This window comes from Lissotriton vulgaris, chromosome 5, assembly GCF_964263255.1.
Source record: "Lissotriton vulgaris chromosome 5, aLisVul1.2, whole genome shotgun sequence".
Classification (NCBI taxonomy): domain Eukaryota; kingdom Metazoa; phylum Chordata; class Amphibia; order Caudata; family Salamandridae; genus Lissotriton; species Lissotriton vulgaris.
Window position 1 is genome coordinate 1,642,906,586 of NC_141693.1, and position 27,168 is coordinate 1,642,933,753.

Consider the following 27,168-nt stretch of genomic DNA (forward strand, 5'->3'; position numbering starts at 1 on the left):
CTATTGGCTTTTTCAATGCTTTGTTGATCCCATTTTAGGAGAGCCCCTGACATGTTCAGTGTATTAGTTATTTCTATTTCACATTTGTGGTTGCCGCACAAGCATTTCATGGCTGGGGTCGACAGAGCAGCATAGCTATAGAGCAGTCCATGATGGTAGGCTGCATTACCATTAGCAGATCATATTTAACTACACATATTGAATGATTGCCAAATCGTAAGGCACACAATTTCCCAGGAACAAAATATCATGATGCTAAGTACACTAGACAGAGACAAGGCATTGGTTGGATAACGTTATAAGAAGCTGTAGGTCTTGAGCTGGTCACGAAAACGTAATCGTACATTGATTGAGGGAAGATGGAGATTGATAACCAGTTCCTTGCTATGGCAGTCAGCTCTGCATTGGCATAGCCAATAGGTCTCGTCTTTGGGACAGTATAATTGTTTAGCCATGCAACAGTTGATGTTGCACCAAGGATATTGTGCTGCATTATTAAATACTTATAAGGTCCCAAAGACGAGATCTATTGGCTATGCCAATGCTTGTTGGTGTTGGTATAGTACTTTGCATGGCTGATGTATTGAGCTGTCTGCGTGTTTTTATGGAGGGACATCTGTATCATGAGGACATCTGGAGTTCTGTTTTTATTTTATTTTATTTCCTGTATGCAGATAGAGTGTTTATTGTCTTCTAGAGTACCAGAGCACTGTAGGTTTTGGCTTGCACTTGCGTGTGTAGTTGGTGATTCACTTGTCAGACACAAGCAAGAAATAGGCTGCTGCAACATCTCCTATTTCTTCAATCTTTAATTTGTTACTTATGATTCATAATCAGGATTCAGCAGACCCAAAGCAACCCTCTGCTACAGATCAGGTGATGTCCTTCACATGAGAATCCAGCACAGTTGAATTCAACTGGGGACATCCTAAGAGTCTGGACGCGTGACCGCTTGTATTGACCCATGGCTCCATATAAAAGAGAGTTTGAGCATATGTTGTGTTGCTAAGTTGCTATTTCTGACATATTTAGCACAAACAGTTGCATAAAAACCCACTGACTGTCATGACCTTCTATCATCCTCCCATGAATTCGTCCCTCTTCCTGACAAATTAACGGAATCATGAATTAGAGTAAGAAAACCACTAGCCTACAAGGGTTGATTTCCATAGAGCCACGTCTAAACTATTTTGACTTAATATTATGGCCAGAAACAAAAGAGCTATTAAGCAAGACAATGTGAGGTTTTAGACTAAGTTGCCCTGCAGGAGAACTTTAAACTTTCGACTAAGTTACCCTCCTTGCCCTAGAGATGTTGATGAAGAGCATGTTTTGGTCTTGGAAGTTGAGCCTAGGCTGTCAATACTATAAAGTATAGCATTGTGCTTGACTAACGCGGTATCTCAAGCTAATAGGAATGTGTTTAACTTATTGAAACAATTCGGTCACAGTTTTTTGTTTTGAATAAATGAGACTAAGGAGAAAGAACAATGGGTCATACATTTTCAGTTATAATTTCAATCCAATCAAAAACCCTTCTGACTTGTTGAGCTCTAAGACAATTCATCGCAGTTCCAAAATTCTGTAGAGCATACTAATATACATACCAAAGCAGAGAGAAAGATCAGGATACATGGGTCTCTCAAATTCATATTTAGACATAAGGAAGAGTTATATAGAATTTGTCACTCGAGATTGAGAAATGAAGGATTGAAGAGGGTGAAGAGAAGGGGTATGGGTGTGTGTGTGTGTATATAACCACCTAAATATGTATTATTTTCAAGCATAAACATATATTTGTGCAGGTGAATAGATAGATTCCTTTTTAAAACATCACCATTGTCCAAGTTGTAATCAAAATTGGTCCACGTGCCTCCCACTGCTCTGCTCATTTTTTTTTTTTAAATCTGTTTTATTGAAACTCTTGGTATACAGGTACATTTCTTTATGTGCATAAGTCAAAGGGGAAACAACAATTGGAGTGGCTCGTACAGTATCAGAGCGAATGCTGACGACGGTTGAAAATCCAATAAATGCACATATATATAAAGAACTCCACCTGTTGTCTTATGGGTGGACACTGCATGCATCAGACCATTCATTCCATTGTTTTATCACAGTGTAACTCACAGTGCCGTTCCTACCAGGACATCCAACCTTGCCCGCCCAGATGGGCAGCCTGGTGACCAGCCGTCCCCCCGGCGTCCGCAGCCTTCTGGTCAGTAATGAAGTGTGATGTCCCCCAACAGTGTGAATAACCATCCAGGCCCGGTTCCGGGCGGCATGTACGTGTGCTGTGGACGGCTAGATTGTTCAGGATGTCGGTGCCATGGGGTGGAAGGTTGCGGCAGTGGCTTGCATATGTGCTGCACTCCTGTGTTTAGTCGCTGTGTGCTAGAAGTGAAGGTGCGAGTAGGAAAGGCAGATCTGGTGTGGTCAACTGGGGGGCGACCTCTGCCGTGGGTGTCGCTGTTCCAATCTAGGGAAGAACAGGAAAGAAAGTGAGGGTGTAATGAACCCAAACTTGGGGAGGGGGTGCTGCAGTGTGGGCCCTGTCTCGATGGTTTCGGGCGGAGTGGTCTCGTAGGGTGCCGCCCAGTGGTGCTCACGGGAAGGTGATACGAGTGGTGCGTGATAACTCTGAATCCCGGGGTGGGAGTGCATTAGCGGAGTCGCCTGTGTGTGTGGCCCCTGTCGACAGGGGGGGGAAGGGCGGAGTGGGCGGGGAAGCGGGGGGGGGGACAAGGGAGGTGGGAGGGGGCGAGCAGGGGGGGGGCGGTGGGTCACGGGGGTGGTATTTCTTGTTTGTCTGCGCGCGGCTCTTGTTTCTCCCCTTTCTCACTACTCTCCCCCTACATCACCCCTTTATCATGGCAGGCCCTGGTGAAAGCTCGCAGGAAACTCTCCCATATCTGGGCTATCGGTATGGCCCTCCGCCCCGCCGTCTCCTCCCTACTTAGTACCGTGCCCTCTGCGGTCGCCCAGTAGGTGAGGGAGGCACTCCAGTGTTTCGTCAGCGGTGGTTCTGCGGTTTTCCAGTGGCGGGTTATGAGTCTTTTGGCGGTTATCAGCCCCAAATCCCAGAACCTCATGTGCGCCTTGTTATGTTTCGTCCTGGTGAGGAGGCCCAGTACACAAGTGTCCCAGTCGTGTCGAACGCTTAGCTCCGTCCCTTTCGTCAACAGCATGGTGACATCATGCCAGTACGTCCGTAGCTTGGGACATGCCCACAGCATATGTAGGAGATCCGCGTTCAGTAGCGCGCATCGTGGGCATTTGGACGTATCCAGGCCAAAGTAGCGGTTAATCTTGTCCGGGGACAGGTATGCCCTGTGTGTGATGTAGAACTGTATGATTCTGAATCTCGAATTGCGGGGAATGTGTTGTGGTCCCTCTAGAATCCTTTCCCACTCCTTATCCGACCAGTCCTCCCCCCCTGTCAGTAGTCCACCTGTCCCTGAGCGACCGCAGGGAGCTCGTTGTGTGGGACCTCAGCGCCTGCGTTAGCCAGTGTACGACGTGTGTACCCGCCCCCATTACGTGTAGGTATTGTATTAAGAGGTGTGTCTCGGGTTCCGCTGACATATCGCCCCAGTGTTCCGTTAGGACCCGTATCATCGATGCATGCATCAGGAATTGACCCGCTGGCAGTCCAGGATTCTCCACTAGCCCTTCGAACTGTACCAGGGTCCCGTCGTCATATAGGTCCGCCATTGTTTCAAGCCCGACCTGCGCCCAGTCGTGCAGGCGCGCTGCCGTCACCACTCCCCCTGGCCTGGGTAGTCCCTCCAGTGGTAATGCTGGGGCGTAGGGTGTAGTCTCCTTGGTTAATTTCAGTGCACGCTTGTAGCATCTCAGTGCCACTGCTACGTGCAGTTGCGTCTCGTGTGTCACGCCTCTGAGGGGGTGGAACAGTGCGAGAGCCTCCGCATGGGACTGTTGAGGCCGTGTCGTTCAGGTTTCTGCCCGCGAGCCATGCTACCACCCACTGAAGCTGTGCGGCGAGATAGTAATGCTCGTGGTTCGGGACCGCTAGTCCCCCCGAGGACGTCGGGGCATACAATTTCTTCAGGGCCACCCTCGGTCTACCTGCATTCCATATAAGGGTTCGTGCTAAGGCATCCAGGTCTTTGAAGATCCGAGCTGGGACATATACCGGTAGGTTCGAGTAGTAGTACAGAAGTCTAGGCAAGACTATCATTTTGGACAGGGTGATCCTGGCCGGGACGTTAAGCGGGAGCGTGCCCCAGAATCGGATCTGTGCCCGCAAGGAGTTTATGGCTCGAACCAGGTTGGCATCCAGTATATCCGCCGCGTTCCTGTAAATGTGTATGCCCAGGTACTTAAAGGTGCCGGCATACCACGTCAGTGTCGTGTTTCCTAGCTGTACTACGCACTCTTGCATATCTGGGTGAAAGGGGAAAACTCCAGACTTACCCCAGTTGACCCTTAGTCCCGAGTGCGTCGTGAATTCGCAGAGGGCGCTGGTGAGTTCCGGGGGTATCCGCGTCAGGTCTCTGACGTAGAGGAGTAGATCGTCGGCGTACAGGGAAACCGCGTGTACCCCGTCTATCAATGGGATGCCCCACTCGGCGCCCTGCATCCTCAGCATCTCCGCCAGTGGCTCCATGGCCAATGAGAAGAGTAGGGGCGATAATGGGCAGCCTTGTCGCGTGCCCCGCCTCACCTGTATAGCATCCGATATCAGGCCCCCTATCCGGACCCGGACGGTAGGTGTCTGGTATAGGAGTCCCACCATGTCCAGATAGATGTCTCCCAGACCAAACTTTTGCATAATCGTTCTAAGATACGGCCACTCTACCGAATCAAATGCCTTTTCCAGGTCTAATACTATGCAACCCGATCGTGGCCAAGGGTCTCTCGCGTACTCCTGCACCCTGAATAACCGGCGGATGTTGAGCGATGTGCTGCGTGTGGGTACGAACCCGTTCTGGTCAGGGTGGACCAGGATGGGTGTATATTGGGCCAGTCTCCTCGCTAGAGTGGAGGCTAGTATTTTATAGTCTGTGTTTAGGAGGGCGAGTGGCCTGTACGAGCCCATAAGCGTCCCCTCTTTACCCGGTTTCAAGAGGGAGATCAGTGTGGCTTCGCTCAGAGAAGGGGGCAGGGAGGAATCTTCTAGAGCCGTCTCATACAGTTTAACGAGTTCAGGGATCAGGAGGTCCTGGTAGGCTTTATAGAACTCCGCTGGGAGTCCGTCGGGGCCAGGGGATTTTCCGTTGGAAAGCGCCGCTATGGTCTCCCGGAGCTCCTCAGGGGCAACGGGTGCCGCGAGGATAGTTCGTTGGGCGTCGGTGAGTGTCGGTAACGGTATCCGACGGAGATATTCCTCCGTGTCCGGGGCGGGTGTGGGCAGGCAAGCGCGATACAGCGTTTTGTAATGTGTAGTGAATGCTCCGTGAATCTCTGACTGTGTGTGTAGGGGCATCCCAGTCGCATCTAGCACTTTTGTGACTGGTTTCGTTCGGTCTTCCCTGGCGATGAGCCACGACAGCAACTTACCGGGCTTGTCCCCCCTATCGTGCGTGCGCGCCGCATGAGCCGCAAAATTCAGACATCGGAGCCTCTCCAATAGCCGTTCGTGGGTCGCCTGCGCAAGTTGAAGCCCAGCGATGTTCCCTCCCGTCGAGTCCCGCTCATGTCGACTCAGTTCCTCCTCCACCCTCTGTAGGTCCTTCTCCACCTGACGTTTGAGATTCCCCTGTGTACCTAAACACTGCCCCCTAATGACCACCTTAAACGCCTCCCATTCCATTTGCAGAGAGGTGGCTGAGCCTACGTTTTCCTCAAAGTAATGCACTATATGTGCAAACAGTGAATCCCGGAAGGGCGCGTCTAGTAGGAGGTCCGGCTGCAGTTTCCAAGTGGGGACAGGGGGGCGAGCACTCGCCCATGTGACAGTTAACATGTGTGGGTTGTGGTCCGAGTGTGTCCTACCCATGTAATGCGCGTCCGTCACTAGCGGGAGTAGATCATCTGTGAGCATGAATCTGTCCAATCGGGTGTGTAGGGTGTGGGCTCCCGAATAGTACGAATATATCTTGGCCGTAGGGTTCCGGTGGCACCACACATCATGCAAGTTCCAGTGTGAGGCCCAGGCTATAAGAGCTTTCATGGCGCCCACTACTGGCGCATTGGGTAGTGGTGGGAATGAGCGGTCCAGTGTGGTATCCAATACACTATTGTAATCCCCCCCCAACATCCAGGGGATCCCATGCCAATGTGCTAGTGTCGTGGACACCGTCTCGAGGAAGCCCTGTTGGTCCGTGTTAGGGGCATAGAGCGACGCCACCACCAGCGGCCGCCCATCTAGGCGTCCCTTCACTGCCACAAACCTCCCCTCTTTGTCTATGTGTGAGTCCTCTACCTCAAACGGGAGCCCTGGTCTTATCCATATCAGTGCCCCCCTGGCGTAAGAGGAGAACCCAGTTGCATAGATCTGTCCGCGCCATCGCCTGCGCAGGGTGTGTACCTCAGGGGCTGTTAGGTGTGTCTCCTGAAGGAGTGCTATCTGCACCTTGTGTCTCTTTAAGTAGGAATAAATCATGTACCTGCGTGCGGGTGTGTGTATTCCGCGTACATTCCAGGTACACATTACGACTTCAGCCATCAGCATATAACAAGTCAGTCACACCCATTCTCCCCCCCACACCAAGCGCCTCTTCAAGGGGCCCTCCATCACCCAGTGTCAGAGCATCCCCAATTTTATCCGAGCAGCACCCAGAAAAGTCTAGTGAGCACCCCTGTAGGTCATGCATGCAGCGTTTCACAGTAGGGAAAAGGGGGGTAAACATTAACTGGGGGGAATACCATCGGGTCGGTTGCCAAACGTGCAGCCGTCCAAACATTCTGCAAAAAGTACGAACAGTCCATTCTGGGGGGTTGCTGCCCATCGCGCAGTCCAAGTGCCCAGTGGGTGTTTGTTGAGCGTGAAGGCGTGAGTGCCCTCCCAGGGGGGTGTGTAGTGTAGGCCTGAGTGGCCGTCAGGCCGGCCCACCGCCTGGTTAGTAGCATGTCCAGAAAGTCATGGGGCCTCTGCCCCGGTCGAGCCTGGAGCTGATAACCATCGCCCACCCATAGGGACCCCGCAATGTAGTGGCCCATGTGGCGTGGGTGCCACCGGGCAGCTGCTCCGCAATAGGCTACTGCAAGTATGACATTGTCTCAACTTACTGCGTGTTCAGTGTCCGTCTCCACCGGGCTGTGCTGTGTCTTTGCTTCTATCGCTGGAGGCCCCTTGGTGTGGCACTCCTTCTTTAGCCATACAGGTCCGACGTTTGTGGGGTGATGTCTGGCAGCCCATTTGAGAGCTGCGAGTCCGGGAGACCATAGATCGCTTCGTCGTCGCTTGGCGATACCCTGGGGCTGTGGGCGGGCGGGGAGCGTTGTGAAGGGGAGCCGCTGAGCTCCGAGACCATCCGCAGAGCTTCCTGCTGTTCCCTGCGCATTTCCTCTTCCGGTGGGCTCGCGCTGTGCTGGGTGCTGCTGGCCGCTGTGGAGGGTGACCTGGCTCCGCGTCTTCTTTTGGACCTCCTGCGTCTCCTTGGCCTGTCCGGGCGTCCTGATCTTTCAGTGTTCTTATCCGTCCCATTGTCCAGCCAGGCTTCCACGTCTTCCGAGGAGTCAAAGAAGTGCGTTTTTTCATTCGCTACCACCCTGAGTTTTGCTGGGAAGAGGAGGGAGTACGTAAGTCCCAGTTGGCGTAGCCTCCGCTTCACCATTAGGAATGATTGTCGCTGGCGCTGCACCTGGATCGTGTAGTCTGGGAAGAACATTATGTTCGCGTTTTCGACTTGTATGGTGCCCAGTTTTCGAGTCTCTCGCAGGACAGCATCTCGGTCCCTGTAGTTCAGGATACGGAGTAGGAAAGGGCGCGGGTTGGAGCCGGTGTGGAGTGGCCTTGTCGGGACTCTGTGCGCCCGTTCCACCACGAAGTATGGCGAGAGGGTGCCTTCCGGCAACAGGGTGCGTAGCCATTCTTCTACGTGGGTGGTCGGATCCTTGCCTTCCCATTTTTCGGGCAAACCCACTATGCGGATGTTGTTGCGTCTCGCCCGCCCTTCTGCATCCTCTGCCCTGTCCTCCAGGAACTCCACCCTGTTGAGGAGATCTTTAATCTGCTTGTCCGACTGGGCGACTCGAGGTTCCATGCCCGTCACTGTGGTTTCCAGGGTTTTGGTGCGCTCAGCCAGCTTCTTGTGGTCTTCCTTCAGGTGCGTGAGGTCTATGGCGACTCCGTCTATTTTCGCCTCCAGGGACGTCCGGGTAGACTGGATGGAGTTTTCCAGGAGTTCCATTGCTGCCAGCACCGAGTCCAGTTTGGTTGCCACCGGATCCGCGTCCGTTTGCTTCTGCGTCTTATCCATTTTGCCCTTCTGGGACGTGCTCCCCGTTCCTGTGCGTTTTCCGGCACCCCCGGACATGGGCGGGCGCTGGCTCTCGGAGGACCCTGGTGAGGTGGTGGTTTGTGGTCGCGTTGTTTGTCAGAGCCACTGGCTGGGGCTCTGGCAATATTCCTAGGTCGGGGAGTGCAGGATATGCCCACCTTGGAGTCTTCCGTGAGGTTGAACTGCGCAGATCGCAGCGTGGCCCGGTGGCGGTAGCTAGTCCGCTCGGTTCGGATTCTGGCCCAGGCAATGTGTGACGCTGTGTCGCTTCTGCAGTGAAGTGTATTTTAGGCTCCACGTCGTCTCCCCGTTGTGTCGGGCGTCCCGCTATGCCGTGGCTTTGAGGGTACCGAAGTCCGGTAGCGTTCAGCTGCAGCGCGTGTAGCGTGCAGCAGGCAGTGTCTCCCTGCGGCACCCACCACTCCTAATTGTCCCTATAGATCCGTGCACGTGGTCTGCAGCGGGGTCCCCTGGCTGTTGTTGGCAATGGCGGGTGGTGTGGACAGTCGGGTCCCAGGTCTCTCAGGCGGTCTGTGGCTCCCTCTGGCCCTGCCCCACCATTACCCCGCGCTGCGTGCTGCGGATGCGGCCTTCGGTGCCCCCCGATGGGTATTCCTCTGCTGCCTGGTCGCCGGACCCGGCTTGTGGCACCGCACGGGTCTGGGTCCGTGGGCTCTGTGTCGCCGGGAGTGGCGGGTCTGCGCTCAGGCGGGTGCTGTTTCTGTTGCGCCTCGCGCCGTAGCACTCACCGTGCAGGGCCGTTGCCGGCGGCGCCGGGGGCTCCGGTCTCTGACCTGGGGGGGTGCTCGGGGCCTCTGATTGCTGCACCGCTGGAGCCTGGTGGGTGTTCAGCCCTTCGGGTGTCCGGGTTTCACCCGGGTCCGCTTTCTCCAGCGCCGGTCCGCTCCTCTGGCATAGGCCGATGGGGGGATGGGCACCTCCTCGCTTCTCAGTCGATCGCGACAGCCGGGATGGCGGTCCCGGTTCCTCTGCAGCGCACCACTTCTTCGTCTCCCTGGTGTGGCCAGTGGGGTCGCCTCCGTCTCCTGTGGTCTGTCGGGGGCCGATCTCCGACAATGTGTCCTGGCGCCGCCGTCGTTGTTCGCGCCTCCTAGGGGTCCCGTCCGTGCGGCCCTCGTTTCCGGTTGCAGCACCGGGCTTGCCTGCTAGGTCTCGCCGAGCCGTGGACTCCTTCTCGGCTGTGTCGGCCTCACTGGTGCCGGTGCGGTCCCGGGGCTCGTTGGACCCTGATTTTCGGTCCGGTGCTGTGTTAGCGCCCCTTGGTCACTCGCTGCAAGTCCTGGCCGGCCAGGCGGTGAATTACTCGGATAAATTAACCCCTGAGTGCGGGATCACGCTGGAGCTCCGCTAGGGTGCAGCCAGTCTCGCTGCGCGCGTAGCCACGCCCCCTCCCACTGCTCTGCTCATGAAAGCTATTTGGATGTATCCTGTTACATAACATGGGTAGTTTCAAAGGTTATAATTGTTAGCACACAGCAAAAAGGGAAAGAAAGCTAATCTAATCTAGAAATCTCAGAAGTACTCAGATGGTGTGAAAAACATGGCCCTAGAGGAGCTAATATACAAAATATGATGAAAAATGGTTGGGCGATGTGAAAACGTATTTTGTATTTTCCAGTGGTATTATATCTACTGCATATGATTAGAAATGTATATATAATACACAGGATTCGTCAATCCCAGTATAGAAAACTGTATCCAGTTTCTTTTTTACACATGAGTTGTGGCATCTCTGGCCACCTGTAAAATGAAATTGATGTAGCTGCTAAACTTGACTAACTTATTACAGTTATTATTGTAACTTATTACAGTTATTACTATAACTTATTACAGTTGAGTTGTTACAACTTAATGTCTGTTGCCAGAGCCAGCATCCAAGGCAAAAAGCAGGCCATGGAACATCATTGCAGCTGCAGTTTTCGCAGTGAAAAAACAAATTCGATTTTTGTTATTATAATCTTTTGCAGTGATCAGCAAAAAGTAGAGATGTGTGGCAGCTAGTTTAGGTCTTTCACAAAGTCCATTACAAAAAAGAAAGGCTCTTTCTGCATGTTACTACTCATTCTGACCTGCATCACTTTTTAAATCTTATTCCAATATGTGTTTACAACAAATTACTAACTGCTTTCTGGTGTGTTTAAATTTGCACTGTATATTCAGCTTTTATTCATCATGTCTGGAATCAAGCTATCTGTTTCACATGTTTAGGCAGGATCTCAAAGATTTTAGAGGTTGTGGGAGAGTGATGGTGAGACCATTTATTGTAAGGAATAAACTACCATCTGCATTACTTTAAAATGGTATTGTAAGATGCCTCAGAGTTGCACCACTTTATAGAAGAACTCGGCCTTCGGTCTCATTTTTCTACATTGTCATAGAATTACTCAGTGACTTGATTTAACCCCCTGTTGAATTATAATGAATACAACAGGGGGTTAAATCAATTATTTTTTATTGATATCTTTGATCACTGAAAGACAGTTTTACCAATCTCTAGAAATAAATAACTTCAGAAAAATCATATTGGTGAGCTTATGACTACTAAATGTTCCAATTTTAACATCTCCCTTATATTGGGAGTCCTTATTCTTTTGAGGAAGATTTAGCATACCATCAGTGGCAGCCCCTGCTTCTAGAACTTTGTTATTAACAACAGATTCTGCGACCACAAAAGAAAGAGTAGTAGTGCCTCAACCTACCTTGTTAGGTTAGTCTAAACTATTAGCTGACCTTAGTCAGTCACAGCGATTGTGGGTTTTACAATATGTATCATATCTTCCATTCCCTTGGCAACGGACTGCCTTTGGAGGAAGCCTCTGGGCTTAACTCTTTAGTGCGGTAGAAATAACCAATTTACATTTACATTTACTTAATTGAGAAGCTCAGTGGTTTTATTGCCATTCTTTGCCCATTTGTTCTGCTGTATTAAGTTTTGTAAATAGTGTGGTGAGTATCAGAAAAAATGTTCGTGATATGCATACAGTGTCTATTTGATTTATTAATTTCTCTTTTTAAAATGATTGTAATTTTTAATGCAATTTTTTAATGGTTTTAAAATATTAACCCAATAAAAAAATCTTCGACTTGACTACTAATTGTATTACCTTTTATTAATCAGTTTCCAAGCCAATAAATGTGGTGCTCCTATCTTGAAAAGGCTGATTACTCTGTGCTGTCATATAAATAGAAATAAGTAATCATAGAGACAACTGCGGCTATAAAATAAAATGTAACATTACAAATGTATGTGACTCTCGCAGCTAGCACAGCCAGTAGGCATAGTGGTCAGTAAACTTCTCAGATAACCATGAAGAAAAGATGTCTTCAATTCCCAGACATACATTGTAAAGATTGTGAAAGAGAACAGAGTAGGACGACAGCATGACCCCTGTTGGTCAAGTTAGGTTTCAGTCTTACCTCCCGTAAAAATACCAATAAAAACTTATTAAAAAAGAAAAAAGTACAGAACCTTCCTCAGGTGAGGGTGCTCGTATGACAAGCAGTAACATTTGAAAACAATACTAAATACTCCCATTGTTTCTTACAACACAATTAAATATCTGACAGTTCTAAAATTATGAGTGTGTATAACCCCTTTCATTATTTATTTATTTTATTTATTTAGAAAGTTTTATATAGCGCGAACAGGATCTTTGCAGATATCAGAGCGCTTTACACGGCTGGGAATGCCAGCAAGAGAGAGGGCTAACACATAAGTAGTACAGCAAATCAATAGTACAAGTATAACAGTTAAATGTGTGCATAGATAGTCAGTGGCATCAATCATACAGGTAAGATACATATTCATAGAGTTCGGACAGTGAATTAAATGTGTGCGTAGATAGTTAGTAGCGACAATAATTCAGGTGAAATACATAATCGCGGAGTTACTCCAACACAAATGGCTCAAGGTGAAATACATAGTCATAGAGATCGAACAAAGTAATACAGGTCAGAGTAGGGTCTTTCCTTTCATTGTGTTGTAAACCTGTATGTGAACATTCTGCTCAGATTAAGCAAATGTTTTAACTTTGTAAACTAAAGTTCTAATATGAACATAGTTATAGAGGTTAATTCTTTTTGGTAAAATGTATATAATTGGTGCAGTTATGGCATGTTTTTCTGTAAATGAGGGGAACATTTAGACAACAGAATTTAATGTTCACTTATGCTCGACAGTGAATTACAAAAACTGCAGTGAATGTTTCTCACTGAATTTTAGATAATTGTGTGTAATATTTTTTTGTTTCTTAATCTTGAGCCTAAGATGCCTTTCTAATTGCTTTTCAGATGAAAATTATGCTTCTCTGAAGTGATGATTAAACACTGTAAAGCTGCGGAAGCCACTTGCAGTTCAGAAGAAATGGAAACTGTGGTTATAGTGGCCATCGGTGTCTTGGCTACAATCTTTCTAGCTTCGTTTGTGGCATTAATTGTGGTATGCAGACAGCGCTACTGCAGGGCCAAAGACCTTCTCCACCCTTTTGACACGAAGTAAGTCACTGTTGTTGTACTTAAATGCTGTTAAATATCTACATACCTTATGATACCCTCAGCGGCGGCTGAGGCAGGTAAGCACGGTGAGGCAGGAGGGGGGCGGGAGTCGACGGATGACGGAATAGAAAAAATTGAATAAATAAATCCTATTCTGTTGTCTGTTAAGTTTCCCGCCTCACCGCCCTTACCTGCACCGTCCGCGACTGGATGTCCTTGACTTTCTGTTGAAAGTGTTGCTACCTGAAAGATAGTTAGTGTTTATGCTGCGCTATTGTGCTAGATCCCATTGGTGAGAGAAAGTATTTGATGAGAACTCAATGAATTTGTGACTGCAGTCTGTTTAAATATATTATTGGGGATGGCATTAATCCAATGCAGGGCCAGACTGGCAATTTATTCCACCAGGCATTTCCCTGGCGGGCTGAAGTCATTGGAGGCCAGTTTTTTAATACAGAGGACCGCTGTTTTGGCCTGTGCCTCTTTCTCAGATTTTTACCCCATGTAATCACAGCATGCACTGCGGGTGATATAGGTGACAGAGACGAGAGGGAAAAGGAGCGAGAGAGAGATGAGGTAGGGTTCGTTTGGTGTGTGTAGGAACTGGGTGTTTGTCTTCTTGTTCTCCAGTGCCATGAAAATGTGATTGAATGTGATCATTTGAGTGAGATTTACTGCCATGTTGAACCACTTTTCTGTGGGGTCAGTCTACCGCAAGTGTAGTGATGGCTTCAGCAGTGATGATATCCCCTGACCTCTGTTAGTATTTGGTGTTATGTGCACCTTTATTCACTGGCAGGATGGTAACCTAGATGTCAGATGAAAAATGTAACCAAGTGTTTACCTGCAAATGCTGCATACAAAATGTTGATACTAATTTTAGGTATCCTGGGAAGCGTTTGACCCTTGCAAATGTATACCCAGCGCTTTCTTACAACATGTCACTCCTGTACCAAGCTTTTTGCAGGTGCCTTCGCCAAAGTATGCTTTTTACCTGTTTATTATCAGCTCAACTTAATTTAGACCACATATTGGAAGTACATGCTGAGTAAAAGGTAAAGCAGACATGTATCTGTTATCAGGGTTCTATTGGCAACTGGCACCTAATTTAGGCGAACCACCTTGACTGTGAGTGACAAACATTGGTACTCTTTTATCAAGTGATTTAAAAAATATTAATAGAATGAGCTGCACCTCCAAATAATTGTTTTTTCATCTTCGTTTCCTACTTTTCTCTTTACCAGTACAGCAAACTTTTATGTGAAGTCTGTGCAAGTAACTAGTTACTAGTTCTGTCCTCTTTACTTTGCTGCCCAACTGAGTCACAAATGTACGTAATTTTCAATTATAGTTAATGTTTATGAAGAGTAATTGTTTTTTATTTACATGTAGTAGGGGAATTAAAATTAAACAATAAATACCAATACAATAGGTCTCTTAGTTCATTGTTTTCCTCTAAGGGGAAGGGTTTACATGACCAATTTGCATTATGTTTTGTGGTTTTTATAGGTTACTGTCAGTAATTGGGTCATTAATTTGTTAGGGAGTACCCCTACCAATTCAATAAAACAACTCTGCTTAGGTCAAATCACAGTTCTAAAACAATGACTGCTAAACCCTTGTTTGCTATGGCAAAAGCAGCAGGCAATCTTCAGATAATTGCATGCTAAGTCCAACCAGTACCAACAACTGTAAAGAACCAAAAACAACACAATTAAATACCTAAGCTAATTTAGAAAACTTTAATTAGCAAGGAGACCCCAAATCTTAAAAATAGGCTAAATGGAGCTTGCAATACGAATTTTAAAAATTTTAATGCAAAAATTGCCTAGAGACACCATGCTCTAATGAAAAACAACAGCTCGTTGTGGCCAACCATGATGGAGTGGAGGTTGGGCACACCAGGTGGGCTATCTCGTCATAGGTTTTACCTTCAGACTTACACATAGATTCATCAAACATTTTTGCGAGCGCAAACTAGGCGAATCGCAAAAATCGGCCGTTTGCGCCCGCAAAAATTGCATTTGGAATTCATCAATGATTCATGCTCTCTCAATTTAAGAATTCGCAATTTGCGATTTCTTATATGCAATGCATGAACCATTTTAAAATTGAGAATTTGCAATCCGGGGCCGCTATTTACTGCGAAGTCTAACTACGTGGTAAATAGCGAAAACTTAGAAAAATGCACTTTAGTGCATTTATCTAAGTTGCATGTTACACACACACACATGTCCTTTGGACCTGTGTGTGCGCAACATCAGTGTACATTTTCATTTCAGGGGTGCTATAGGGTGTCCTTTGGACACCCTGGCACCCTTGCATCCTTATTTGCGATTCACTAATTGCTAATCGCAAGTAAAGATTGACTCCCCATTCATTCCTATGGGCCTTTGGGCCCATAGGAATGAATGGGAAATCGCATCCTTATTTGCGATTAGCAATTTGCGAATCGCAATAAGGAAGCAGTAGGAATCACAAAAAATATTGCGATTTCTACATGCATCCCGTTTTGTGAGTCTGTAATAGCGATTCCTTAATAATCGCTAATACAGACTTGCAAAAGAGGACTTTAAATGAATCTATATGTTAGTCTCCAACTTCTGAAAAAGGTTCTTCTGGCAGGTCCTGCAGTCCCAAGTCCATCAGAGCAGGCTTCTGGGCAAGTCTCTTTCCAGCCAATCTCCTGCAGGGCTAGTCCTCATTATTCAGCTAGGACCTCTTGGAGTCCTTGTGCTTTTTGTCTCCATGAAGCAGGAACAGGGGGCCAACCTCTTGACCCTTGGAGAGCAGTTACCATTCCTGGGGCCCAGTAGCATTCAGAGAAAAATGAGGCCTTGTGTGAGTCGTCTTCTGCCAAAAAACAAAAACGATGGATTTGGGCCCAGATCTTTTGACTGGGTTGAATGTGTGACATTGATCCACATTCGGTCCATCACCTGTTTTGTTTGCAACAGGAGCCAGTAGTCAGGAGTCAGAAGTCTGGGTTCCTCTTACATGTTTTCCAGTCCTGGCGTGTGATGACTGTCAACATTGGTTTTAATCCAGTTCCAGCTAAATGTACCTAAAGTAAATTTTAGCATGGTTACTTTTCAGCTTAATTTATAAAAAATGTGATTTCACCATTATGTCAGACTTTAAAAAATTAAGCAGGGTTTGGGGCATTTTCTAGTGTTTTCATAACTGATGTTAAAAAAGATTTTAATCCCATCTAGCCCTATAAAAGAAAAGTCTACATTGGGCCGCCAGGGTCAAATAGCTTTTGGCTTTTATTTCTCTGTGAGAGCACACTTACCCCAATGTGAAAAATGTACTACTTTATGAAATAATAATTTATAATGTACAATGGTCCCTATCGTAATATTAATTGGAAGGGAAACGGTTTTTTAAATAAAATTATTATTGTATTCAACAGTGGTTTTAGTTGTAAATGATAGGAAGTAAACACACACAAGAATAAAATAATAATGATCAGTGAGGTGAAAGAAGTGTGCTGTGCTCAAGCAAATGTGATACAAGTGTGCAAATGCCATAATATTTAATTCATAAAGCTGAGTATTTGTGTCATAATGTATTGACTGAGCCCATATATTCCAAATTAGTATAGTTTACATGGGTCTTGTGTTATCTGTTGATGGCATTTCAATTACCTACAAATATCTGATAATCTAACATGTATTGGCTCAAGAAATTACTAAATTAAAATGACAAAGAAAAGACACATATGAATATCAGAGTAAAAATAGATAATGGGAGATGACAAAACAAAAAAATTGAAAATTAAATGAGTAGGCATTTCACAACATATTTAAAATCATTACTAACAGGAGTTATATGGTGAAATGTAGACATAATTGAGTAGGATGGAATTGCAGCTGAAAGAAGAGATGAGAAGGGTATATGGTTGGAACAACCATTAGGAGGAGGAATTAATGCTCTATTACTTACCGGTAATCTTCATTACTCCTGGTCCCGTTGTCCTCGGCCCATTCATTACTTATGGAGATAACCATCTCCCGACAGAAATTAAAACAAGAGGAATGCTGGGATATCCCTACTGCCCCTCCCCCCGGGAGTACAAAGGTAGTACTTACCCAGCAGCCCTCCTGTACAAACAAGCCCAGACAGGAAGGCCGGCCACCCGGGAGGGAGGGAGGGGCGTATGAATGGGCCGAGGACAACGGGACCAGGAGTAATGAAGATTACCGGTAAGTAATAGAGCATTACCCCCAGGTCCCTTATGTCCTCGGCCCATTCATTACTTATGGAGAAATACCAAAGCAGAAAAAGCCGGCCTTCCCAACCCAAACAGAAGCCAACCCAGGAAACCACACCAAGGCAGCAACCACAGAAGGAAAAAGGAATAACCGGGGAAACCCCAGGCAGAGCCCCCGACAAGAGGGACCCTCACCAGACCAGCATACACCCAACAAGAGCAAGGGCACACAGTCAGATGACCAGACCGGCCACAACAGAGGCCCACCAGCCCACCGCAGGAACACCCCACTGCCAACCAGCGACAGGGAGAGCACAGACACCCAAGCCACCACAGGCAAGAGGACAACAGCAGAAGAGAGGCCAAACAAAGAGAAAGGCCAAGAGCCACCAGGCCAACAAGCCAGAAACGGGCAGAAGAAGACAACCCAGGCAAGAATTGGCAGGAGACAAGCGGACCAGAGGAACCAAAGGTCCAACAAAACCAACCTCGGGAAGAACAGCGGAAGCCCACCAGCACCCAACCCGGAAGGCAAGACTGAGCCCACGGACAGGGAAAGAGAGAAAACCCAGGCACCAGGGAACGAAGAGCAAACCCCAGGAAGCCAAGCCACCAGGACCCGCAAGACGAGGACACAAGGCACAGGGAACCAGCACCTCCGGGAAACCCGAGCAGGAAGAACCAACAAGGGCAACCAACCAGGACAAAGAGACCCGGAAAAAGAGGAAAAGGGAACCAAAGGAACCCCAGGAACCCCAAAACAGAACTCCAGCCAAAGCGGAGGAAACGGGAGCAGGAAGTAACAGCCCGAAGAAGGCAAACCTGAACATCAAAGCAGGAGTGCAACCGGACATGCCAAGGACCCGGAGGACCCAAGACGACAGCAAGGGAACCACAGCCAAGCCAAACCAGAGACAGGCCTGGCACAAAGACCCCAAACAGCCCAAGCAAAGGACCGGAGCAGAAACCCAGATGCCAGAGAGACAGAGGCAAAACCACCCCAGAGGACCTCACAGAAGCAACCGCAGCCAGGGAGGAAAGCACAAGCAAACCACACCCCACAGCCCGGCAAGACCCAAGGCAGGGCACGCACAGGGGACGATCCTCGCACGGCGAAAAGCCGCAACCGAGGATACAGATAGGAAGCCAAAGCCGAAGCCAAAAGCAACCCGCAGAACCAACCTAAAACAAGGGAAGGACAAAGAAGGAAAGACCCCAACAGAGCACAGGCCCGAGAGCCAACAGCCCCGTCGATGCCCCAACGAACCCAAGAAGAGGCAAGAAGGGAAAACAAGAAGGCAACAGCGTGACGGCCAGAAACAAGAAGCAGACCGGAGCACACCACACCCATAAGGAACCGGAACCCTACGACACAGGGACCAGCCACCCCACAGGCAGACAGGGCACCCGCAAAGAAGTGCCAAGCCACCCAAGAAACTCCGAGAAGAGACTCAATCAGGCAGCCCAGGACCGCAGAAAGAGCACAACCAGGCAACCCAGAGCAGGACGCACAAACAGAAAAAGCAGACCAGCCCAGAACAGGAGCCAACAGGGAGGAAGCCCACGGCAACAGGCCACCACAGAAAGCCACTGCTGAAGGAACAAGCAGAAGCAAATGCAGGCCACAGCAACTAGCGCAGCGTGCCTCCCACATGGCTAAGCAACGGGTAGACGCGCACAGCGACCCGGAAGAAACGGGGAGGCGGCGCACCCGCCACAAAGGGCTGAGAAACGGGAACACCGGCCAGGAGGAAGCCATGCCGCCCAGCAAGCCCGGCACGCCGGGAGGCGACCCAGCAGACACCGGGGAGACAAAAACCCACAGGCCCAGGAGAGGCAACAACAACAGCCACCCCGCACCACCACCAAAACCAGAAGAGGCAGGGATGAAAACCGAAGGAAGAAGCCAATCGCACCCCGCAGCTCCAGGCGGCCAGGCAGAAACCAACCAGGCCTGACCAAGCACAACCACCGAGCAGACAGCGGAGAGCGGGAACAACACACCAACCCCGAGAACAGGAGGCATGACAGGACCCGGCAGCCACTAGGAGGCCACAGTCAGGCAACACAGCAGACACAGGAGGGGATGCCAGGAAACAGCAGAACCTAGCAAAGGGAAGGCCACAGCACCAGAAGGACTCAAGCAGGCCCCCACCACGCACCACGCCCGACAACAGGCGCAGGCCAGGAGGAACAGAACAGCCGGACCCAAGGCAGCTCAAGCCACCCAAGCAGAGGCAGAGGGGAGAGAGCACCCCAAAGGACCATCGACACCTACGAGAGGAACCAGGCGCAGCCAAGGAAAAGGAGGAACAGGACCAGGAACCAGGCGCCCCACAAGACGGCCAACTACACAGAGGCCAGGACCCCCAAGCAGGGCAGAGGCCACAACAGCCAGCCCGCAGCGGAGGCAAGGCCACCGAGGAAGAACAGCACGGCAGGCCAACCTGAACGAGGGGAGCCCATAGGACCCCCCCCACCGCGCAGTGGCCCAAGAAGCAGGAACAACGACCCACCACCAGACGGGGCAGAGAGCCGGAAGCAGAAGGCAACCCAATCAGGCCGCCGCAGCAGAAAAAGAAGCGACACCAACACCAGAGCACCAGAGGGCAAGGCGCAAGCAAGCAGGCAGGGAAACCCCAACCACACAGGGAACCCACGAGCAAGCAAAGGCAGGAGCAGCGAAAAGAACCAGCCACCACAGAGGCGACCGGAACCCAAGCCAGCCCGAGGCAGGCCAGAAACAGAAAGGGCAAACACCCCCAGAGGCGCCAAGAGCAGGGGAACCCCCCGAAGAAGAGAACCAAGGGAACAGACCCACGGAACGTCCACCACCGGAGAACCGGGGCCAGCCGAAGGCAGCGCAGACCCCTGAAACAGCAGCAGCAGGAAACCCCAAAAGGGAAGGCAGCATAGAGCCCGCAAGCAAGCCCCGACACCAAACAGAGGCGCAAAACCGCCAGAGCGGAGGCCAACCAGAAAACGGAAGGCAAGCCAGGGACATAAGCCCCCAAACCCCCCCCCGGTCAAAAGAACAAAACCCAGGGCACACCAAATGCCACACAGGGGACCGGAGGACCGACAGAGGGCAAAGCGCCAACCAACACAGCAAAAGGAAGTGCCAGCCAAGGCAACCCAGGAGGCGGACGAGCAGCAGCACGGCAGCGAGGAGCCCACAACAAGGAGAAAGGCACCCACACCCAGCCGCAGCGAAACAGGCAGGCAACGAGAACAAGGAACGTACCCCGCACAGCTTCTCACACAGACCCCTGCACAACAAGCATACAGCATGGCCAAAGGAAACCGCACACCCAGAAGGGAAGAGGTCCACAGAGCCACCAGACCCAGATCAATGCAGAGGCCAAAGAACTGCCAAACGAGCCACCACGGCAGGCAGCAGCGCACACACCCATCCAGACCCGGGCCCATGAAAGCACTCCAGTAACTGAGACCCAAATCCCTGCGCCGCACTCGGAAGCGTGACGAGTTGATAGGAGGCTCGAACCAAGGGTGGCAGCACCAAAGTCGGCAGAGGTAGCCGACAGAACACAACCACTCCCTGACTCCGAGGAACCCTGCCATGTCGGAAGGAACCGCGAGAAAAATGAGATCCACCGAGAATCACAGGATGAAGAGCGCCCCTGCCGAGACTAGAACCTGGACCACCCACCGCTAGGTCGCCCGACCAAGTCGAAAGGGCATAACGGGCAGAGTGTCAGGGACAGAGCAGCCCCCACCACAGCGGCAGGTAGCACACCCCCCCCAGACCCGGGCCCACGAGAGCACGGGACAGAGCAGCGGCCCAGCTGTTACGCAACAATCCAACAGCAGAGGCCAAAAACAAACCTCCGTCGCACACCCCCATCCAAGATGAGGCGAGCAGAGGGGGCGTTGGGCAGCATGCATCGTAGCACCCACACGTAAGGCAGCTCCGAACACAAGCAGAACCTCCGGGACAGGGCCTGCAGCCAAGAGGGCAGAACCAGAAAGCCACTGCAAAGACACATTGAACACTCCGGAACAAGAGATGCCGCATCCGAGCACCCTCCGGGGGATAGCAAGTGGAATGCAGCCGGAGACCGAGCACCACGCTCCGAAGCAGGCCTCAGCAGCAGCGGCAGCCTCGAGACATCTGAGGCAGGAGAGCCAAGCAGCAAAAACAAGCTGGCTGTACGCAGTACCAGGAAACACAGCAGAACATGCAAAGTGACAGCCATATACAACCAAACAGCACAACACTCTCAGACAGGGGGAGCAAAAACACCGCAAAAGCGGGACTCACCCGGAGCGGGGGCCTGAGCAGCATCAGCAAGGCCCCCACACCAACTGCCGGATCCGGGATCGAACATCCAGCGTAGCGCGTCTCCCACCCGGCCAGGCTCGGGGAGACGCGCACAGCGACCCGGAAGCAACCGGGAGGCGGCGCACCAGCCGCAAAGCGCCGGAAAACCGGAACAACGGCCGTGAAGAAGCAATACCCCCCCCAGCAAGCCCAGCAGGCCGGGGGGCATACATATCAGGAAATCCCACCCCTGCCCGCGAAGCCAGGCAGCCGGACAGGAGGAGCTAGAAGAGCCTGCACGCCACCCAAGCCCAGCAGGAGCTGGTGCAGCCCATCATCACCAACAGCATCCATCAACCATTCTGTCGAAGACAGAAAAAAGGAACAGGAGGGCTGCTGGGTAAGTACTACCTTTGTACTCCCGGGGGGAGGGGCAGTAGGGATATCCCAGCATTCCTCTTGTTTTAATTTCTGTCGGGAGATGGTTATCTCCATAAGTAATGAATGGGCCGAGGACATAAGGGACCTGGGGGTAATGAGAGGTAAGGAAGCAATCGCCTAATGCCTTTCAGTTGTGTGAAAATGGTAAAAGTCTGAAAAACCGGGAAATGGTCCATGATGCATTGAATATTGTGTATGGCAGCAAAGGGGTCTGAAAGGGGAAAGAGTGCCCAATTCAGAGTGTATTCTGTTGAGATACTATTGAGAAAGCAGGGTTGAAAGATATACCAGTTACCTGAATAAGGAAAATCTGAAGCTCTAAAGGTGTTTGGCATCCCTTGTATGAGCATGGAACTGAACTTTCTGATCGGAAAATAAGAGGAGTGCCAATAGCGGCAAGGAACCTTCTCCTACGTTTCCTATGTTAGATTAAGGATGACCACAGAATCCCCTCAGTAGGAGATATGGCCTACATTCAGGGCAACAGTCATTGGCTGTGAGCGTCCAGGAGTCTCCTCATTGGAGACGAGAATAAAATGGGGACGAGACATATAATTGAGTTTGTGACGTGGCGGCTATCTGGAGAGTAAGATCGAAGAATACTGGTGGCCACATGAGTGGGGTTGACAATTGAGAAACATATCCTTTCTCACTTTTTCACCTCTCTTTGCTACACCCACTCATTTCCATAACTCGCTGACATTTTGGACCTGTCAGATTTTACAGAAACATATTCAGAAGAGGATGTTTAAAATGTATTGAAAGCTCCCTTTTACTTTGCGATAGCGCTGAAACACCACGAGCACCAACCACGAAGTTCCCCCGATCAACTGGAAAAATGCCATAGGAAATATGTCAGACTCCAATTTATGGTAAACATAACAGAATATTCCTAATCTAACGCAATCCCTTTTGGTTTACAGTTCAGAAACATTCCAGGTATCTTCACTGAAGTCAAAAATACAATGCAATATAGGGACAACTTGCTCAAGACACTGGATGGTCGTAGGCTTTGACCTAGCATTAGAATGCTCCAAAAAGCTTTTGCAAGAGATTGCAGAATAAGAGCCTCAAATAAAAGATTCTGACCTCATCACAGATGCCAAAGCAGTTTTAGATAAGATAGAGAAAACGATAAATGAATTCAACCAATAGAAAAGAGTAAGTAAGCAAACTAAATAGAGGAGGGCATTCAGAATAATGAAGCAGAAACAGCCTATCCATCCATACAGCAATTGTATATTACTGTGTCTTATAAAATACAAGATACCTAAGGGCCCCTGGTAGTCCAGGGTCTTTCTTTTTTTGTATAGCATAGCAGGCAGAATCAATTTTATATATTAGCACCCTGTCTTGTAGGCTTATAAGACTCATTTTATGAGTGGCTTATGAATAGATCAAATTAGCTTTTTCTACATGGCAATGGCAGTTCATTGCCATGTGCCACTGCAGTGCATTTAAACTGCAGCCTAACAGGAGCACTGTGGTGTTCCTGGCACAAATATGTGTTTGTGACATATGTGGGTAATGCCAAAATACACTGTATCCCACGTATGACTTTTATTTTTGCATGCCATATGTGCACTTGAATCACCATTCTATGGTCCTATGAGGAAGGTAAATAGAACAAATATGTAACCCTAGGTACAGCACATGTTTTTGAGTGAAGCACAAACACTTTACTACTATTAAGCAGTGGTAAAGTGCAGGGAGTCCTAAAATCAGTAAAAGCAGTGTTCAGAAAAGGAAGAAAAGTTTGAGTTGACCTTGTAGAAAATGTGGATTTGCCACAGTCCCATTTACTTGAGCCACTCAGTAGGACATCGGTCCCAGTCAGAATGTTACAAAGTATCAAGCTATGACACAATTTCCCTCTGCGCTGGTATTGTGCCAATCTGTGTACAAGACTGGCCAGAAGACAGAAAATCATCCTGTTAAAAACATGGGAAATGCATGTAAAACCCCAAATAAAAAATTGAAAGGTGCTCAAAAAAAATGTGATGGTGCCAATGGGCCAGATCACAAACACAGCTACAGGGGATCTGCTATTCTGTATCCCTAATGGACCACAGTAGGCAGATCAGACGAGGGTCAGTCTGGTCCTACAGCACAACTCTGCGCACGTAATGCTAGAGCTGTTCTTGAAACAGGTGACTCAAAGTCAGGATTATTAGGTGATAGGGGCATCATCAGTAACCTCACCAGAGCTGGGACTGGGGAACTGGGACATATGGTTCTGGTACCACTCCACATCCATAGGAGTGAGAGAGAGGATTCCAGTAATGGGATCACCATTACCAACTGCAGCAGACTGGAGAGCTCACTGCGGCCCTGATTACAAGTTGGTCGGAATACCATGGGGAATAAGAGTGCAGGAATGACATTACTGTGCAGATTTATACGCTCCCCCTTAACTTAGGAAGAGGTCATGCAGAGGTGAGAAAAGAAGCTTGACTGCTGTTTCAGCCAAAGCCTCAATAGTTTTATCAGCTGGAATTTCTGGATGGCAAAATCAGGTTTGGTGGTGGTAAAGAGGAAAATAAGCCTCTCTGTCCTTGTGTAGATGGAAAGGTTTAGGAATTGTATTGGTGAGCTGGGGATGATGCAGGCTAATACAGTAGTACTTGTGGAATACTTCTCAACAGGAGCTAGACGTCCTGCTCACATACAGGATCTTGTAATCAGGTCTGTACTTTGGAGCTGCAATACCTTTTTACTGAGGGGCACAGTCCATTGACATGCCCCCTAAGCGGTCTACCGGCTGTCGAGCCATACTTATTGACATCCAGACCCCTAGCAGCATAACTACTGTCATCGCAGGTTGCAGCACCAGCTTTTCTCCAGATCCAGAAACAAGAACAGTTTCTGTGCCTGGCAAACATCAAACCAGGCTGGTGTCTCATTCCACCAACCAGATGAAGAGCATCTACTCATTAGAATGAGGCCAGCATTTATCCAACTTTGGAGACACTGGTCCGAACCAAGGCCAAACCAAATCTCAAATATTGTTTATATTTCTAACACTTTTCCAACCACGGCAGGACCTAGTGTTCCTATTTTTCTGGGTAGGCACAGGATGGCTGGATACATGTGTTGATGCAATGTGAATTAGCTTTTGAGCAAAAACCTGACTTTTGTGGCTAAGATCTCCTTGTTGCTAGATGATACCTTACTTGGCATAAACAGATGAGGCACTGCAGCAGGCCGAAGCCGGGAGGCAGAAAGGCAGTTGTATCATCCTCCATTATAACACCCATCTCTGGGAAAGAGCCCAACATAAACTTTCAGGCAGTCATGTCCAGCTGGATGTACGAAGAAAACCTGAAGTAGCAATGCGGATTTAGGGAGATCGTAAAGGATTTCCTTGGGTGGGTTTGTAGTATATCAGGCATCCAGAGTTACAGTTAAACTGTCTTCTCCCTCTGAACTGGACTCAGTTGGCATCAACTGGCAGTGTGCATATAACTAGGTTTGATAGGGCAGCACCCACCCTGGCTGGATGCACTCACTTATCGCCAGTGTTGAACATCAGAAAAAACATAAAGCACCTTCAATAGACTAAAAGATAGTTAAATCCTTTAGTAGGAAAAAAACAGATCATGCTATAAAACGCTGCACAGAAGTATGAGGGTATAGCTTTACCAGCCATTAAAGAGGGTTGTCCGTTTGTGGATCTACTGCCCTCCTGTTGTTATACTGATAACTATACAATAATGTAGATCCTTACGCCAATGTACCTATTCCAGGGTTAATTACTATTGACTTGTCATTTCCATGCACACTACATGTTTGTGACTTGTATGTATATTGATAGGTTTTGGTATTTATAAAGTGTAAACCTAGCTGGCTAGCAGTGGAGTGCTGTACAGGAGGCATGTCTCATTTGGATATATAAGGGTGAAGGTGCAGAGGGAGGAGTTAATCCTAGTGAAAGTTTTTAGAAGCTGCTGTAAATCGAATTAACGTAAGGAAATGCAACAACGAATCCCTCACTTCATATTTCGAAACAAAAAAAATGTTGCATAATGTGTTTTTGTATATCAGGTGCTGTACGCTCGCTCATATATTATCTATAGTTGGGTTGGAATATTACTACTTGCTTTTCCTCAAAACCTTTGTTTCATGTTCAGCCTTGCATTGTATGACTTATAACAACTTCCCCTGAAATCACAATGCACTGGCATTGCAGCTGGTTAATGTTCACTCTGCCTACTAGATCTGGCCAGACATTCAGTGGATTACTCAACTTGAGAAGTGATTTGTTGTGTTTACTCTGTGGCAGTTAGGAAATAGCTTTTGAGTTTAATTATTAGCCTGTATTTCTTTATCCTACATGTTTTGTTGGCAACAAAAAGAAAACCAAACCAAATAGCAGTTGAGACAATCCATCACTGCAGAAATGAAGGGTGGACTGTGGAACAGCGAAGACCTGAGTTGGTCAGAACACATGTTGCCGCAATACAGATCAAAGTTAATTAAATTACAGAGTGCCAGATAAACTCCATGTGCTATCCCACTAGTGTCCGTGCATGTGTGTCCTGTGACTCGTATAACATAGCCAAGTTTTACTAAACAAAGAGTTCAATTATTGCCATGTTGTCCAGTGATGCATTGCATCTTCCTTTACAGACCCACCGTCGACCTCATCGGGGCAATGGAGACTCAGTCTGAGCCCTCCGAGTTGGAGTTAGATGACGTTGTGATAACAAACCCCAATATTGAAGATATTCTGGAAAATGAAGATTGGATTGAAGATGCCTCGTAAGATTGTGAAGTTTTCTCCTAAGTCTTTCCTAAAAGTCCTCACTTACTTAAGGAAGACAGGTGCTATATAAATGTAACACTGATTTTTTTTAATTAAGACACTTAGTTGAAAGCTATGTGTTGCATCTTCCAACTAGAGTGCTAGGCCTTCTAAGATTTAGACTCACTCCTAGGCTCTTTTTATCAATAATTGCTTCCGGGCTTCCTATATTCTTAGTCAAACAGTCTTTAAAGGTGTAAACAGAAGAAAGGGTTTTGTTGCCTCAATGTAATGTCTGCCTCAGAACTCCTCTTTGTCCCTGGAAGTGAGATAGGGTTCTGGTCCCACTGCTGGACCATAAGCGGCGGGGAGAGATTTCCAAAAGGGGAGCCAGTATTATCAACTGTGGCCAATTGAACATTGCACTGTGGCTCTGATTACAAGTTGGTTCGATTAACATGCAGGAATTTCATGGATGCCACTGCCATTTTGTGGTACCTAATTCATTTTACTAGGCTTGAATGCCTACTATTGGTCTCCCACCCCCCCCCTAGCCCCCCAG

The 27,168-nt window shown here is 48.6% G+C and overlaps 1 protein-coding gene across 2 annotated transcripts in view; it reads left to right on the top strand.

The window, feature by feature from the left end:
• The window catches only part of TMEM98 (transmembrane protein 98), a 342,838-nt gene that overhangs the window by 226,585 nt on the left and 89,085 nt on the right, over positions 1-27,168 (top strand). For both annotated transcript variants that reach the window (XM_086923789.1, XM_086923788.1), the window contains exons 3-4: positions 12,720-12,923; positions 26,492-26,623. In XM_086923789.1, coding sequence (XP_086779915.1) covers positions 12,745-12,923; positions 26,492-26,623 — 311 coding nt within the window. In that variant the 5' untranslated portion in view covers positions 12,720-12,744. The remainder of the gene's footprint in view (positions 1-12,719; positions 12,924-26,491; positions 26,624-27,168) is intronic.